Source organism: Brachypodium distachyon, chromosome 1 (assembly GCF_000005505.3).
Source record: "Brachypodium distachyon strain Bd21 chromosome 1, Brachypodium_distachyon_v3.0, whole genome shotgun sequence".
In the NCBI taxonomy this organism is placed as follows: Eukaryota; Viridiplantae; Streptophyta; class Magnoliopsida; order Poales; family Poaceae; genus Brachypodium; species Brachypodium distachyon.
In genome coordinates, this window is record NC_016131.3 from 18,453,324 (window position 1) to 18,470,016 (window position 16,693).

Genomic DNA, 16,693 nt, shown 5'->3' on the forward strand with positions numbered 1-16,693 from the left:
ACACGCACAAAAAGAAGCAGATCGACGCAGGCATATACTCATATACTAGTAATTCACTCATTGCTAGCTGCAGCTGTGCCACTCACTCTCGACGTGCGGATGCGGGAGAAGGATACTAGTATCTAATGTCAAATGGGAAGCAGCATGAGCTGTGGCCTTAATTAGCTCAGGATCGAGCCCACATGCTCGATTACAAACGCCTAAGTGCGCTTGGTCGGGGAACAGATCCGCACAGTGCTCCCCTAATCGTTCCCGCGGAGAATAATCCCCACGAGTCACTGTCAACCTATGTTGTTGGGGATTATGATACTAATATACATCCAGTATGTTCGATCCAGTAAGATCCGTCATAAATGAGCTGATTTCTTTTAGTATACTTGACAGGAAGCTAGCTAGAATGATTGGATTGGAGTCAAACATGCCAGGGTGAACACAGTTAAGTTCATATGTGCCGAGAGATTAGGACTTTGCATCTTCGGTACGCAAATGCTAATTACAGTGATGATTTAACCCTCCCAGAACTACAGTTTTCTTTGGCATGCTCATAGGCTGTATAACTAAGCTACTAATGTACCGCAAGTAATACTGTACCTGTGTAACGGAGCATAGCCGAGGTTTCAATCAGGCAACAGAATGTACAGCTTCAGCTAAAACTGAGTGAGTACGTACGCCTCATACTACCAAGGACGGAGCAGGCAACCTGGTGAAGAAAACGGACCTCGCTAGGCAGTGCCTCCTATCAAACTGATGGCGATGCTACTGTGGTAGTGCAGGAATCGTGTTGGCCCGCGGCCTTGGCCTTATTTCCACATCGTTGACATCCCGAATAAAAATCGTATCAGGCTCATGGCTGCAAAAATGCAAAATAGATGCTCAACTTAGCAGTTCAGTGGTTCTATAACAGACGAAATGTTGCTAGGTCAAAGAATTTTTTTGGTCTTACGGCCTTTCTCCCATCTCGTAAGTGTAACTGGATGCAACAGCGAGCAGACTGCCATCCCTGTTGAAAGACAGAGCAGCAATGCTAGTCGGGTACCTGGGGTACTGCAGTCGACATTAACAGAGCAATTTTCAGATACCCTGAATCCTGAACTCCTTGTATAGAGTTGGAAATAGTTATTTTGCCGGATAAATTGCGGGGTAGTAAACCTGAATAAGTCTCCTTTTCCAACTTCCGTCCCAAACGTTCACAAATCCATCACATCCACCGGTAGCAAATGTTCCAAAGCTGCATATGTTTGTTTGTTTGTTTGTTTTGAGGAAAAAAGCTGCATATGTTAGAAGAGTCCAATAAGGAAACTGAAAGTTGGTAGCACTGTGAGCATGAAAGGGACGTGTGGAATTTTACACTGGGTGGAATGTACTTGTATTGACAGGATATGCAACCCTTCTTCCGCCCTCAGTCAATCGATGGCATTTGAAAACATAGCTGATGGAAATAAACATGTAGCTACATGTGAAGATGGAACACCTTTTTTTAGAAAGAGATGGAACTTGACGTCAAAAAAAGAAAGAGATGGAACGGAAGTAAACTTGTAGATTTCAGAGACAATTACACAACAACACCAATACCGTTAGTTTAAGTAAAATACTCAGATTTAGTAAAGGTGACTCCCTTTTAATTTACAGCATAGACGCATACCTCTTAGAGAGTGCAGACTCAGATTGGTCAAAGAATTCCATTGCAATTTTCCCCTCAACAGAACCCAAAGCAAAGCCTATTTAAAAATAGCAACGAGGGGGGAGTCAAGTCAATAAACGATAGCATATACACTAGTGAAACTTAAAATTAAACCTTCAAATGACACTTTGCCTGATGTAAATAAGCCTAAGAAATAAATGAGATAATACGCACATATAGACTAGAGTTCAAGACAATGATTCTTACTGCAGCTAGTTTGCAGGTGTATTATTTTCTAATTCAAATAAAATATTGATTGCTTTGGTAATGTTTCCCATGGGTAACTTTCCCTACCGGTTGACCTGTTATTACACTTTCAATAGTTGATTCAAAGATCATATTGTTTAGGCACTCATAGGTATTGTACACCCTTGTTTGGAAAACTATTGTACACCCTTGAACCTTTCAAATTTTAAAACTCAATCTGAAATTCTAATCGTGACTTGGCAATCAGCGTTTAAATTAAGAAGAGGCAATGGAGCACGTAAGACACTAACATTGTTGTATGTATTTCAAAAAATCTAAACATAAGCTAAAATTACCTATACTGCTACACACAAATCAGGACCATGTCCACATGGTTGAATGAAATTTCAAGCAATATATCTTTATTTTAACTATTGATCATACACCAACATGAGAACAATAGGAACAACAAACCATGTACCAACTTATTATAAGATTCAAGAAACAGTAGAGAACAGTCTTCAGGGCACCTTTCCAAAAGGACAAGAAGGATTCTCAGTATCAAACAAGAAATGTGAGCATAATTGTGTATTAGACGAATCACAAAAAATAAGGTTAAAATAATGCAGAATTGAAAAATTGATTAATGCATCTTAGAAGAATTATCAAGAGTAACAATGTCTTACCAGTTCCATTTGGATAACACTCAACACAGCGAGTTTGATGTTGTAGTGGAGACTCCCTTTGCTGCTCTGGTTCAGACATATTGCGTAAATCATAAACATTCACATGCCTTCCTGCTGTTGCAACAACCAACTTATATCCTTCTATTGAAAGTGAGTATACACGTTCAGGTTGGTTATGTGTCCCAACAAGTGCTTGCCCTGGCCCAGATTTTGGGTCCCAACACTTTATAGTATTATCCCAGCCTCCAGAGATTACTTGCCCTGAAATATAAGATATTGTTCGCCATTATTCTTAATAAGTGATAAATTATATGGAGAATACTTTATCAGTAACTTATGATTCTACAGGAAAATGCCAGAGAGCACCTGTAACTGATGTTTTACTGAAATGTCTAGACTGTCTAGTAGGGTGAACTGTTTACCTATCCTATATTTCTCGGAATAATCTCATCTAGTAATTGACTGATTGTGATACTACTAGTATAAGACATCAGCTTATCAGTTCCGAGCTGTAGACTACTAGTATTCACAAAGTTTTTGGGTCAAATGCAGTAGTACTATAGATGCTAGCAGAATAAATTTAGATCCCATGATTTGGATGTTTCCAGAGATGTAGACTTGTAACCTCACGATATTGTCGAATGTTGAGACAACAAAGATTAAATTCATTTAGCCAAACACGGCAAGTTTCAAACTATTGCAGCCTCTAAGGACAACAACTATTGAATGGTGAGCAGATAAACCATACAAAGAATTAAGCAACGAATTCAAACGATGGATATCACAAATAAGTCCAAAAGGACCAAACCGATGAGTAAAAAGGCCAAACAATTTCAATTCTTGTATTACAGTGACTGAACACAGTTAGACTTACATGAAGCTTTTTAGGATAGGATTGCCCCAACAACAGGAAGAACTAAAGCACAAACTCAACTAACAAAGCTGTTCTGTTGAACTATTATAATTTGTTTTCTCTCAAAACTATTATAAGTTGCGGTCAGATTGACAAGGCTCTTAACTTAACCAGTCTCATGAGACATGAACACGACTTTGATAAACTAGCAATGCTCTCCAGAAACTTAAGTTTGACAGCACAATGAGCAATAGCACTTGTCCGCAAAAGCGAACATGCTAAAGAAATTAAGCAAGTACCTGCAACGCAGGAGTACTCCACACAGCTAACTGGAGCATCATGGATTCCCAAGCGAAAACTTTTTTTAGAATCTAAGGACAACCTGCAATATACATTTGTATCAAACATAACAGTTCCAAAATATACCATCCATCAGTTTCGCTTCAATTTCTATGAATAATCTGACCAGACACGAACCAAAATTGAGTTAATTCTTCTGAATCAGTACGATGCTGTTTGTAGGTTACTGATCATTGGACCCAAAATCCACTAAAATTCTCTCCCTACTCACTAGTTACCCAATTTCATCACAAATGCACGTGGTGGAATCTGTGAGTCTATTCAGGAGTCAGGACTGTGGTACAAATAAACTATGCTGCGTGCACAATCATTCCAACAGAATCGCTCAGCAAAATACCAATCAAACGGGACGAGAAGGTGAGTAGGTGATCGCTATCACCTCCGCACGACACGGTCGCTGCAGGCACTAAACCCCGACTGATCATCATGGAAGCAGCAGTCGAGCACGGGCCGCTTGTGCGAGAACACCGCTATCATCTGGTTGGCCTCGACGTCGAAGAACCGCACCGACTGGGGGTAGAGAACACACACACGCACAACCAAGCCCCCATCGAAACCAACGGATCAAACCGAGCAGTTAGGGTTTCGTTTCCTCAAACAATTGGGAGGCGTGACTCACCTTATCCCATGATGAGACAAGGAGGCGATTGCTGTGCCTCGAGAAGCAGAGGTTGGAGACGCCATCCCTTGGCGGGTGCGACAGCTCCCTACCCAACCTGACGCGGTCGCCGCCACCGTCGCCGGAAGGGACGGGTACCGGCGGCTTGCTGGTTCCGAGGGCACTCATGGTGGTGCCAGGAGGAGGAGGCGGTGGTGGTACTGACCCCTGGCCAAGGTGCAGGGGGTTTCGTCGAGGTAGGTAGGATGCTGAGGGGTTCGAAATTTGAATACGCAACGTCCGAGCAGTGGAGAAGGGCGGGTATTTTTTATCAGGGGCACGGTTTCGGCCTTTCTCCGTCATTGACTCATACGGGCCTGGATTTTTCAACAATTGGGCTTTAGGTCTTCGGGCTTGGTGCACGGGCCGATTCGACTTCTTCGCTAATGTAAACCCAGGCTCGACGAAGTGGATTCAGGCCCGTTTTGAATAAAGGAGTTATAGAAAGGAATTGTGCTATTCTAAAAAAAACAAGCAATTGTGCTAAAAAAGAGAGTTAAAAGGAATTAGAATTGGAAATCCTGCAGGAATCTGCTTAGATTCTCCGGAATTTATTTTCCTATTCGCAACATTGCATAGCAACGCGTCGAATCCAAGTGCAAAATTTAGTTTTGAGCAGGAATGTCCTTTTTTTTCCAGATCTTGTCTTTTCCTCTTGCTGGCCCAGCTGAAATACACTCATTGTTTCATCCCTTGGATGAGTACTGACTGATCAGAATTTATTCAACAAATAAACGTCATGAAACCACATTGTATGTTTGGGGCACAAAAAATCACCGTTTCTCAGTTTTACTTAGAGAAAAGTATATTTTGGTCTCTTGGTTGCCAGCAAAGTGCAGAAATGATCACTCAACTCAAAATCGTATATATTTAGTCCCTCAGTTGATAAAACCGGATATTTTTGGTTCTTCTTTCGGATTTGAACGGTTTTGACTTCATGTGACGAGATTTTCCTCATAATTTTCCACGGCGGATACCATGATGGCGTCAAGTTCCTCCCATATATGGTCCCTAAACTCGAAATCACATACACTTGATCCCTCAGTCGTGCAACGTTCGCATCCTATAATTTGTTTTTCTCAAAACATGTTGCTCGTGCCTTTGCCAGCCTGGTGTGGCACGCGATCCTTGATGTGTTCAATCTACTGCCACCTATTAGTGTCTCAAATATGTTCAAAAACTGGCCCGAGAGGGTAAATAAATATTTAAAGGCCTTATTCTTGTTGGTGTATGTTTTTTTAAAGATGTTGGTGTATGTGTTGTATGTTGTCAAGAGGTAGCAGTGTGAAAATGATATAGTTTTTGATAGGTGGAAAGTTTCAATTTTTTTGCATGCTATTCATCTACTCCCTTTGTTATTAAATTATGACGTATTTTATTTCCTTTAACCGAGCTTTTGATCATAAATTAGTCTATTAATATATTTATTTTGAAATAAAATTGATATCATTGCATTCGTATTAAAAATTACTTGTTTATGGTTATGATTTGTATCACATAAGTCAGATGTCGATGGGTAATCCTTGGTCAAAAGGCTCAGTCAAAGAAAACAAAATGCACCCTATTTGAAGGAACGGAGATAGCAATTACTAGTTGGATTCATCCTTACCTGGTGCCCACTTCAATTAGTGGAGGCAGTATATTCTTTTATTGCCGGGTGCAACGGGTTGGAGACAATACCATAGGATTTGTTCACTCGTTATTGGAGTATGGGTGACGTATCAACAACAGATTATGTGGCGCATGATTGTATAGTTCCTCTAATTTTGCATTCTTTTTCCTTGTATAGACATGATACTTAATATTGGTGGTTATATGCATGGATTGATGCATGCCAGAGGATTTTTCTTTTTGAAACTGCTCAGACCTTTAACTTAACACAAACATTAAGCACACAAGAGATAGATAATTGATGCAAGTTACTAAAAAGACAGCCAAACTTGGTAAACCATTAAATGTGCAGCGGTACCACAGGAAAAACACACAAATTCAGAGGATAACACGTTACTAATTCAAAAGATTTATCTAGCATTATGTATCTAATAGGAGTATACAATATCAACAAAAACAACGGGATAAACAAGAAAAATACGGGGACAGCTAGACAAAACGAATAATCAAGATTACACTCAAAAAATAAAACGATAAAGCTAGAGGCTCCAACCAACGATGCAGCACTCCAGTATAGCTGCATCCAAAATTCCCTCAAAACAAATCTGCATCCAAAACCTCTCATAGTCATACAAGGATCTCACCAACCTCAACTTGCACAACAAAGGACAAACAGTAGTGGCGCCTGAAACTCTAGTTCCCCATGACGTTTTTTTTTTTAAAGCACTTGTCCACGAAAGTTGGCGCGCTATGTACGGACTACCTTAAGTTTTCTGAAATAATATCTCTACTATAAAATATCTCGAGGATTCATGCTCTTTTTTAGGGTGATATCTCGAGAATTCTGGTGCATGGTGGTGTCAATCATCTCTAGCATTGGTTCTCCATTTTTAAATGAGCAAATTTTCGTTGTTGTGCCGTTGTTGCCAGTTGGAACATTATTTTTTTTGCCAGTAGAAAGCGATATGGTGGGTAAGGAACCATCCGGTTTGTCTCTCTTTCAATGTGCGCGTGTGGTTCGCGTACCGTGCCGACTGCTGATGGTCAAGCTTCAGCTGTCCATCTCAAAATGCCATTTTTTCTAAAGAAATATTCGATATAGATTTATTTAGCAATAATTATTACTATTGTCTAATGGGATATATAACCTGCCCGTTTCTATATTTTGTTTCCAGAATTTCCTCCAAATAAATTACCGCAAATCTTTGGTAGTACGACATGTTTTGGGAAGCTTCTAGCTAGTGCATAGATGATTGGAACCCTGAATTCGGAGAGCGTTCCCGGCTGTCTGCACAATCCTGATAGGTTCACGTAGAAATCCTTTCAAAAAGAAGTAAAACAGCTATGATGTTCAATGAGGTGCCGAACTGATCAATAGGTTACTGACTGTAGTTACTAGCATCAGCATGTGCACAATTGTCGTGAAGGCTCTAAACAAAATTATATGGCTCCAAAAAGGTAAGATTACCAATTAAATGCATCAGTGATCACTACAAGTGCACACAATAAGCATGTTGACAAGAATGTTTATTTGGGGTCTTAGATAAATCAACGCCACGTAATACGAAATCATACAGGACTGCACGTTGTTGCTACGTACTATAGCAAACAATTAACTATCGGGGAAGTTTTAATGACATAGATATATGCATCTCTAGAAACTGAAATAAAATCACTACTAAGATTTTTAATTTAGTGTCTGGTTTGCTTCTAGGTATTTTTAAGTAGAGCTTTGTTAGTGAGAGATTAGTGGCCGGCTGGTGGCACAACTAATGAGGTCTCATGGCATTATTATTAGCCCTGATTTTTATTGCATTAAATTAAGCGCAAAAACGATTAGCCTAATCTTAAAACAAATTTATTACTTCACTAAATCAACGACATTTATTATGGATTGAAGTATAGGTTTTCTTTGCAAGGGGTATTAAGGATCACTTTTGGCTTACCTGAAATTAGGGCTTTCAGGAAAATTGATTAGCTCACTAAAATATAGTATTTTTTTACATATAAGTTTAAACACTTTTAAGAACATGACCTCTAAATGGTAGGATGAAAAAAAGAAATGTTTTTTTTGCGGGAAAAAAAGAAAAAAGAAGAAATCCTGTTTGGTAATGATGAGCAAAAGATTAGTTATTGCTAACTGAGAACTTGGCATGCTATAGTATGCAGCAGGAGACTTAAATACATGCGGGTGTCAACGATATGCTATTGTTATTTAAGTAAATATGGTCTTAAATCGTACTGTTTATGTAAGGACATTGAATTGCATCATTATTTCAAGAACCCAAACTAGAGGATAGCCTAAACAAGAGCAACTGTTAACTACTGTACTATATTTCTTTTCTTTTTTGCGAGGGAATTAACTACTATATTTCTGTGATTGCGTGTTAAGCTAAGATGTACAAGTTGGGCATGTTATTCTAATAAATTCGATAATTATGTTGATGCTTCTGTTTTGGTCCATATTGCAGTTGTCCTGGATGCCTTAATTTATCTCAGCTTGTTAGTTACATCAGACAAGGAGTTAATTGCATGCTAGGTGGTTAGGGTTTGGCAGCTTGGTAGTTTAATCATGTCAAAACATGACAGTGATCGAAGTATCGAACAATCATTAAACAACTTGCCCTCACTTTTCATAAGCCTTCTCTTCTTTTGGAGTACGTGCATCTTCCTGATATGCTAATATAATCTGTTCCAATGATGTCATTTGATTCTTAATCAGGGCAATTGAACTGCATCTTAGTGACAAAACTACTCTGCTTATCCATTTCTCGATGGCCATGGCGCAGGGGCACGTTTGCCTATAATTAAAAATGAGACAGTTTAGTTTAGTTAGTGCTAAGTAGCTAGTGAAATGATGGAGTAACTCTGCCCCAATGCAATGAACCAAGAGAACTGTCAAATACTGACAGATTCCAAGTGTGTGGTTTTATTCCAACACAAGATTTGCTTCCTAGATTGGTGACAACACTGACAGCCAAGACTAAGCCTTGTTGTTCTTGCATTAACTCAACTACGAACTCTCTTGTCTAAAATTACGAATGTTCAATGTATTTAGCATGATTTTTTCTATGTCGACTTATTCAGATCCAATAATTAACTGTGAGAAAATGTGCATACTTTCTAGTTAGGTTCAATGCACTAGCAATAACAGGAGAAACACATGAGGGAGGGACATCTAACTAAATCAAAATGCACACTGTCTTAAGAAAATAGAGATATGATGACATATAGCCATAGAGGAAACTTCCTTCTCTGTTTAAACCAAGAGTCAATCACTATTAGTGGAGAAAATCAATACTTTGCTGTTAATTACTCATATCATAATATGTCAATGCGTCGTATCATACCAAGCAAATGTCAACTGCCTTAGCTGACAATGAGTTAGCAGTAAGTTATGAGTCTGGAAAAGGACAAAAGATTAGTATGCATTTTACTACAGTTTTCTTCTGCAGTGGTGTTTCTTCCCTTTCCTGTTTGATGTTAACATCAGATATTTAATCAGAGAAATATCTCCCATCCTTGACCTCTAGCCGACAAAACACGTTGTTCTCTCTCTCCTTTATTTTTATTTGTTTGGTACAAATGAAGTACAACCTTTTCCAGTTAAGAATGGGTGCACAATGCATTTCAAAAGTGCAAAATTTGAGGAATAGTACTACAGGTTATGGTCCCTGTTGATCCAGCAATGACTTGGAGACAGAAACGGTACAAACTATCTGTCCATTGACTTCTTGGAGCTGCCATATTTTTTTAAGCACAGTAGTACTTTATAGATTTTTCAGTATGGAGTCGTTCAGAATTGTATGCAACAGATTTTTCAGAATAGCTAGCTTCTAGTCTCGCATGATAAGAACCGTACTAATCGAGTAGTGGAGTGAAATTGAAGTGTAAGTACAAACCAAGTACGAAGACTTTCATTAATAACGTATGATTCCAATCATATAAGTGGATGATTCCAGTTAGTTGATTGGTTTTATCATCTGTGAAGTACAGAGAACAGTTTAAAGAACAAGCTTCATTGATCCGTACTGTACAACAAGTACCGTTAAATTGAAATTTTAGTAGAAACAAATTATGACTGATAATTGATTCCGTTAGTAGACTTACGGTACCAATCAGATGAGTGAACTAAATTAATTTATCTTTGCAAAGTACAGAACCGAAATAAATGTACTGTTCACGGAATAATCTTTTGAGCTTAAGATTCCGAAGTACACTACAAGTCAGTTGAAGAGCTCTCGTTAGAAAGAGCTGGATACCGAACAAAAAGTACAAAAACTAGTTAGTTAGCAATTTAGCATTGGCGATTTGACAACCAATCATGTCTATAGTCATCCCTAAGAAATTAAGAATGCCTGGGCCTTTTACCAGGTTGGCAACAAATATATGACATAGAGCTTGCATCAACGGCCGTGGTTAGCATGTTTTCCCTGAACAGGGAAAGAACTTAACTGCATGTCTGGATCCACATTTGATTACTGTTGTCTAGTTCATGGTGCAAGATTGGGCACAACTTACCGATTACGGCAATAACCCCATAGCCTGAATATAAAGTTATGAACAATCTGAAATAATCTTAAGCTAAAACTTTGAAGCCATAATCTTGAGGATCTGAGTATCTGACAGCTCCTCAAGTTGCAGGAAATGGGAGCAACGTAGTGCCCGCAACCCCCAAGGGAAGTAAGCAGAGATCACACGTACGTAGCCATAATCAACCGGTATCTACTGATCGATCTCAATCACAAGTCACAATCACAAGCACTTAATTCCCTCCCATAGTGATCTTGCCTCTTTCCATTCCATTTCCATCTCTCTCTCTTACCTGACTTCAACTCACCACACCACCACTTCCCACGATCTACCAACACTGGTGATTATTGCGCAAATGGCCAAGCCAATCCTTTCTCATCGCCTCAAAGATAAACAATCCCGGGTTTGCCGATCTTGCCCGGACGATAAACAATACCGTCGTCCTACCGAGATGGATGGCGGCATATAATTGTCCATGCGGTTCTTGTTTATCCCGTCGATATCAAGATCAAGAATCCGGCGGCAACACCTCAGCACCGTCCGTCCCCACGGGTTGACCCCGGAGATAACATTTTCTCTAGCTGCCGCGACAGCCAGCTCGATGATGATTGTTTCTGGCTTCCTGCTGCCGTACTTTTTGTCAACAATGGAGGCCATGGGCAGTGGGCAACTGGGCACCCCTGCGGTGCACACCCCTACAAATACCCCTGCCCAGACCCACGGCAGAAGCACTCAAGGCATCTGCAGCAACAAGTGTGCACCATCAAGCGCGCTCCCCTGCCTTGAGCCCTTCCTTGATCCTTCCAAATTTGCTAGCTGGTATTAATGGAGAGCTCCTACAGTTCAACTTCAGCCGTGCCGATGGAGGCCGGCGACGCGATCGCGCAGTTCCTCGGGCTCGGGGCTGAGGCGCACGGCGGCCATGGCTCTCACGGCTGCTTCGCCTACGAGCAGCAGGACGAGTCCATGGCGGCCATGGCGGCCATGTTATTCATGCCTGGCCTCGACACCGACTCCAACTCCTCCTCCAGCTGCCTCAACTACGACGTGTCTCCGCATTGCTGGCCTCAGCCCCAGCCGGGCCATGCTCATAGCTCCAGCGTCACCAGCTTCCTCGACCCGGCCGCTCACGGCTTTGAGGGCTTCGAGTTCCCGGTCATGGAGATGGGCGACGACCCGTTCCAGCATGCGCACTTCGAGCCGCGTTGCACCACCATTCCCTTCCTCGGGGAGGAATTTCTGGGCAACCATTCATCAGGCGCCACCGGAGGGGATGAGGCGGCGAATGATCACGCGCCGGTGAATAACAAGAGGAAGTCCTCCAGTTCCGCCATGCCGGTAATTAATTCATTAAGCTTGCACAAATGTTAATTATGGATCCATCATCTATGACTAGCTTGCAATGTTGTTTTGTGATCCATGCTAACTGTAATTCTGAACTTGTGCAGGCTTCAAAGAAGGCCAAGAAGGCAGGGAAGAAGGGTCTCACCGGCAACGAGAACGACGAGGGCGGCGACGCCTATATCGTCGACCCGCAGAGCTCCAGCAGCTGCACCTCGGAGGATGGGGATGTGGATGGCAATGCCAAGTCGTGCTCCAAGAAGACAGGCACCAGAGCCAGCCGTGGGGCGGCCACTGACCCACAGAGCCTCTATGCAAGGGTAAGCACACAATACCAAAAGGTGCAAAACAATTTTAAAGGTTACAAATGGTGTGAATGAAAATAATGTTTGTTTCTGAAATTCTGATGGGTGTAAATGTCGATTCTGCAGAAGAGGAGAGAGAGGATCAACGAAAGATTGAAAATCCTTCAGAACTTGGTTCCCAATGGAACAAAGGTAGGTTCCTATTTAATTGGCATGTATTGATCTGCAAGAACTTAGTTTGTACCTGAATAATTCTGGTATGGTAAATTCAGGCCTAACTCTGATAAATGTGGTCTGACAGGTTGACATCAGTACAATGCTGGAGGAAGCAGTGGAGTATGTCAAATTTATGCAGCTTCAGATTAAGGTTGGTATACATCTACATTTCCTTCGACTGACTGAAAATTTACCATATACCCATACGGTACTAAATTTGTTTTAAAATATCATTCGCAGCTGTTGAGCTCCGACGACACGTGGATGTACGCGCCTCTAGCTTACAATGGGATGAACGTCGGCAGTTTTGATCTGAACATCGCTGCTCTGCGAAAGTAAATATCACCCCGGAGATGTGTCGCTAACAGTGAACTGCATAGGGATTAATTGATTCTGGTCCTTATATATAGTACAAAATGGCATACAAATGTAATGAACTTTGTTTTGTTTTTTCTTTATGTTCCTTGGCATGCCCACGAGGTTATACAAAGAAGTAATCATGATCATGTAAATGATCAAAGATCACAGTGATATGATTGACTTCATTTTGTGAGCATCCCTGTACATATCGCAAGGTTGTTATCTAACTCTAGAGCATGTTAACTTAACTGAATGTAAGCTCAGAGTCGTAAAAACACCAGGAATGTAAGCTCAGCGTCGTAAAAACTCTAGATCAGATGGAAAGAAGTCCCTTAGCAAATTGAAAGGAGGTGTGAGGATTCAAACCAAAGGATGGCGCCAGCCATGGTACAAGCCTGTTTGGCTTTGGGAGACTTCTCCCCAAAACACAGAATATTGCAAACTAAAATTATGATTGAAACCTTCTTTTTCATAAACTAGCAATGACACAACCAACAAAAAAAAAATACTTGGCAGTTAGATTTAAAATCATGCTACTTCGATGATTTTATTACATCATGCAGTATCACTACAGAATATTTTCTTAACTTTTTTAATGAAAGAAGATTTTCTTATTTTTGTTCTCTACACCAGCTAAAGATACGGAGAGCTAACTAATGTCTCAAGATACAACTAGAAGACCGAGAAACTCGATAAAAAAAAGGGCACGGAAAGACAAACACTTTGTCTTGACTAGGCAATGCCAATTCAACCCCTACGCATGCTACCACAAAATCATCCACACAAAACAGTGGTTATGCAACAATGAGGAGCAGCAAGAAGACACAATCTTCAAAGCAATCCCGCGGAGATGACCCCAGATCACCGTCGCAAGGTTTAACGAGTAGATGTCATCAAATCTAGCATTTTCACCCAGGGAGCAAGTAATTGTGCTCCACGATGATTTTCATGAAGGAAAGACAATAGAACGCCGTCGCTGTTGACCCGATTAGTGAAGTCAATTTCAAACCTAGGGAACAAGTATTTGAAAAAAGATTTTGTGCCTACCGAAATTAAATTTTTTTGGGGATTTTCATAAACTATATCGGATTTCGATGTTTGAAATTCCACTGAAATTTACTAAAGTTGATCAAACTTATAGCAGACCACAAATTTGTCTACTAGCATATTTGACTCTAGGATAGAGCAAGTTACCTGAGCTATCTTAGACTGGGCTTAAACCGTAATCAAACAAAAAAAATTGGAAGAAGGACTAAAATTCAATGCCCACCGAAATAGCAGAAATTTTAAACCCTGTATGCGCTCGAACTACACGGTACCTTCCTAAGAAAACGTTCATCCTGTATGTGGCTAGAGTACACTATTCATACCTTCGAGCGCCATGGCAGCATACTGCACATGCCTCAGGAGCGCCCCATATATCTTCCTCCTCACCCTCTCGCACGCGTCGTTCTCCTCCTCCTCGGAGAACACGCCATCCTTCCCTCCTCTATCAACCAGGAACGCCCTCTCGTGCCGCACGACGCGGTTGAGCCAGTCGTCCACCCTCTTCAGCTGATGCAGGAGCCCCGCGACCTGCGCGTCGCACCCGCCGGCCTCGCTCTCGGCCTCCACGTCGTCCAGGAACTTGTCGACGAACCCAAGGAACCACCGGGTGCACTCGGACCGCAGCGCGACGGCCAGGTCCATGGCCGCGGTGTTCCCTTCGGAGGAAGCATTCCCAGTTTTCCTCGACGACGACTTGCCGTTGCAGCTGCACTTGGGCTTGGAGCAGCAGAGCCGTGGCGTCACGGGCTTCGATTCGGGTGGCGGCGCCTTTGCCTGCTCGGAGGCGGCGATGACACTTGCGTGGCTAGAGGGAGGGGAGAGGTCCGCTTCGATGGCTGCTCTGACCCATGAGATGGCGGATTGCTTCCTTTCCAGCGCGGCCTTCGTGGCAGCTTTGGCTGATGCTGAGGCGGAGGATGTTGAACTGGAATTCGAACCGCCTGATTTCGCTTGCCTGATGTGTCTGGTGTGCGATTGAGCAATGAAGATGGCATGGTCCAGTTCTTGGGAGAACCGTAGAAACCTGTCGATGAGCTCCTTCGGGTCGTCGTCCTTGTCAGATTGTAGTTCAGAGTATGTACTGCAATAGTAAAGGATGGATAAATGAGACACGTATAGCAATCTCCCGACATTAGGTTCAGAAAATCTCCATAATCATTCACATCAAGTTACTCACCTCAGGCATTTTATCAATTTCTCGGTGGTGGACGCCTCTAGCAACCCATCAAGCACGGCCTGCAATGCCATGTTTCTCTGCTTGACTGCTTCCTGCAATTGCAGGAACAGAAAAAAAAACACCGGCTGTTTTATCAGCAAAAAGAGTTGGGTTTGCTTTCTTCAGATAACAGAAACAGAGGAAACCAAAGGTTGAGTGTACCTTCCCATGCCTGATCATGCTCGATGAGAGCGAGCTCCACATCACATTGTCCTCGCACCACCTAATGCCGCTCGACGACGCGCTCGGCGGCGTCGCTGCCGCGCTGGAGCTCTCTCTGGGCGTCCTGCTTGACGCGTGCGTGCTGTTCCTCTTGGAGAGCACCTGGAACGCCTTCTCCGCTTTCCTCCTCACCGACTCCATCGGATCATTTGCCGCGCCGTTCAGATTCGTCATGGAATTCGGGCGGGATTTCTTTGGTGAAATCTACCGGACACAATAAAATATTCAGCCGATTTAGGTTGAGTTCTTGCATTTCAATCCGTGGTCAGGTACACATAAGCTCGGAGAAATGAATGGCTTTACTTACACTGTTGCTGCAACTCCGCGGAGCGACGGGCCTCATGTCCTTGACGCCGCCGGTGAAATCCCAGTTCCTCCTCGCGGAGGACAGCGACGACGACACGTCCGACTCGTCGTCATCATCGTCAACGTCGCTGCTGTTGCCATCGATGGACGCGACGTTGATCTTCCTGACCTTCTTCAGGAAGTCGGCGCCCCTCCGATCCCCCTCGCTCCTCTTCGCGCACGCTTCCGACAGATTCGTACTCGACCGCGACCTGTGGGCGTAGCTCAGCGCGGCAGGGGAGCCCGGCTGGCGCGCGCGCCTCTCCGGGAGGGGAGGCGTCGGCGACGGGCGGCGCTCGCGCTCGGAGACGACCTCCTTGTCCTTGACCTCGGCGCGGCCAGAGGATGCCGCCGCGGCGTCGGCGTCTTCGTCGGTGGAGTCGTGCGTCTGGATGCAGGGGTACCGGCCGGGGAGGACGCGGAAGTGGCGGAGCACGGGGGCCGGGACGGAAGGGACGAGGCGGTCGACCTCGATGAGCTGCCCAATGTGGAGGCCGTTGGCGAGGATTAGGTCGTCGTGGTCGGCGTGGAGGGAGACGTAGCAGGAGCGGGCGGAGTCGGAGAGGCGGAGGAAGAAGCCCTGGTGGCCCGAGAAGGGGTCGGCGCCGGAGAGGGCGGGGGTGATGTTGGTGACCTGAAGCAGCGCGCCGCCGGAGCGGGAGGAGCGCGGCGTGGGGGCGTCGTCGGTGTCGGAGGGGTCCGGCGGGCGGAGCAGCCGCTGCAGGCTGCCCGGCCGGAGCGCCGGCCTGTGCGCGTGCGCGTGCGGCGGCGAGGGGTGCGACGGCGGCATCTGCGGAGAGAGGTGGGGAACGGGGAGAGAAAGCTGGGGGCGTGCGAGATGCTTGGTTGATTGATTGGCCGGGGTCTCGGGGGGAGGGGGGGAGCGGAGCAAGGTTTGTGGCGGGCGTTGCGGCGGTGGGTTTGAACGGCGGTTAGGCGGAGCACGGGAGGGAGGCCTCAACTGCGTGGGCTTTGGCCATATTTGGGCTTCCGTTACTATTGGGCCGTTTCTTGCAAAGACCCAGCAGGCCCGGGATCTCCGCCTGTTCTTTTTAGGCGAAATTTGCGTCATA

General features: G+C 43.8%; 3 protein-coding genes across 3 annotated transcripts; 1 reads left to right on the forward strand and 2 right to left on the reverse strand.

Moving 5' to 3' along the window:
• Positions 1 to 436: 436 nt before the first annotated feature.
• On the reverse strand, positions 437 to 4,630 carry LOC100837737 (mitotic checkpoint protein BUB3.2). The gene is made up of 9 exons (XM_024460915.1): positions 4,386 to 4,630; positions 4,146 to 4,276; positions 3,706 to 3,788; positions 2,554 to 2,814; positions 1,643 to 1,718; positions 1,349 to 1,429; positions 1,150 to 1,228; positions 944 to 1,044; positions 437 to 850 (listed from the first exon to the last, which is right to left on the reverse strand). Exons 1-9 carry the CDS (start codon positions 4,551 to 4,553, stop codon positions 757 to 759), a joined length of 1,074 nt encoding a protein of 357 aa, XP_024316683.1. The 5' UTR covers positions 4,554 to 4,630; the 3' UTR covers positions 437 to 756.
• A 6,656-nt stretch (positions 4,631 to 11,286) lies between these two features.
• LOC104582040 (transcription factor HEC2) lies at positions 11,287 to 13,038 on the forward strand. Its single transcript, XM_010231322.3, has 5 exons — positions 11,287 to 11,906; positions 12,017 to 12,229; positions 12,341 to 12,406; positions 12,516 to 12,581; positions 12,671 to 13,038. Exons 1-5 carry the CDS (start codon positions 11,394 to 11,396, stop codon positions 12,767 to 12,769), a joined length of 957 nt encoding a protein of 318 aa, XP_010229624.3. The 5' UTR covers positions 11,287 to 11,393; the 3' UTR covers positions 12,770 to 13,038.
• A 724-nt stretch (positions 13,039 to 13,762) lies between these two features.
• LOC100838344 lies at positions 13,763 to 16,444 on the reverse strand. Its single transcript, XM_010231323.3, has 4 exons — positions 15,583 to 16,444; positions 15,216 to 15,479; positions 15,015 to 15,106; positions 13,763 to 14,918 (listed from the first exon to the last, which is right to left on the reverse strand). The coding sequence occupies exons 1-4, from the start codon at positions 16,408 to 16,410 to the stop codon at positions 14,141 to 14,143; spliced, it is 1,962 nt and encodes a 653-aa protein (XP_010229625.1). The 5' UTR covers positions 16,411 to 16,444; the 3' UTR covers positions 13,763 to 14,140.
• Positions 16,445 to 16,693: the final 249 nt, after the last annotated feature.

Bases quoted from the DNA above. Each gene is read 5' to 3' on its own strand.
- LOC100837737 (XM_024460915.1), bottom strand. From the start codon at position 4,553: ATGAGTGCCCTCGGAACCAGCAAGCCGCCGGTACCCGTCCCTTCCGGC. The intron at 4,277-4,385 runs GTGAGTCACGCC...CTCTACCCCCAG, and splicing joins TTGTCTCATCATGGGATAAG to TCGGTGCGGTTCTTCGACGT. The intron at 2,815-3,705 runs GTACTTGCTTAA...CTTATATTTCAG, and splicing joins GGAGTACTCCTGCGTTGCAG to GGCAAGTAATCTCTGGAGGC.
- LOC104582040 (XM_010231322.3), top strand. From the start codon at position 11,394: ATGGAGAGCTCCTACAGTTCAACTTCAGCCGTGCCGATGGAGGCCGGC. The intron at 11,907-12,016 runs GTAATTAATTCA...GAACTTGTGCAG, and splicing joins CCTCCAGTTCCGCCATGCCG to GCTTCAAAGAAGGCCAAGAA. The intron at 12,407-12,515 runs GTAGGTTCCTAT...GTGGTCTGACAG, and splicing joins TGGTTCCCAATGGAACAAAG to GTTGACATCAGTACAATGCT.
- LOC100838344 (XM_010231323.3), bottom strand. From the start codon at position 16,410: ATGCCGCCGTCGCACCCCTCGCCGCCGCACGCGCACGCGCACAGGCCG. The intron at 15,107-15,215 runs GTACACTCAACC...CTGCAATTGCAG, and splicing joins GCATGATCAGGCATGGGAAG to GAAGCAGTCAAGCAGAGAAA. The intron at 14,919-15,014 runs GTGAGTAACTTG...TTACTATTGCAG, and splicing joins AAATTGATAAAATGCCTGAG to TACATACTCTGAACTACAAT.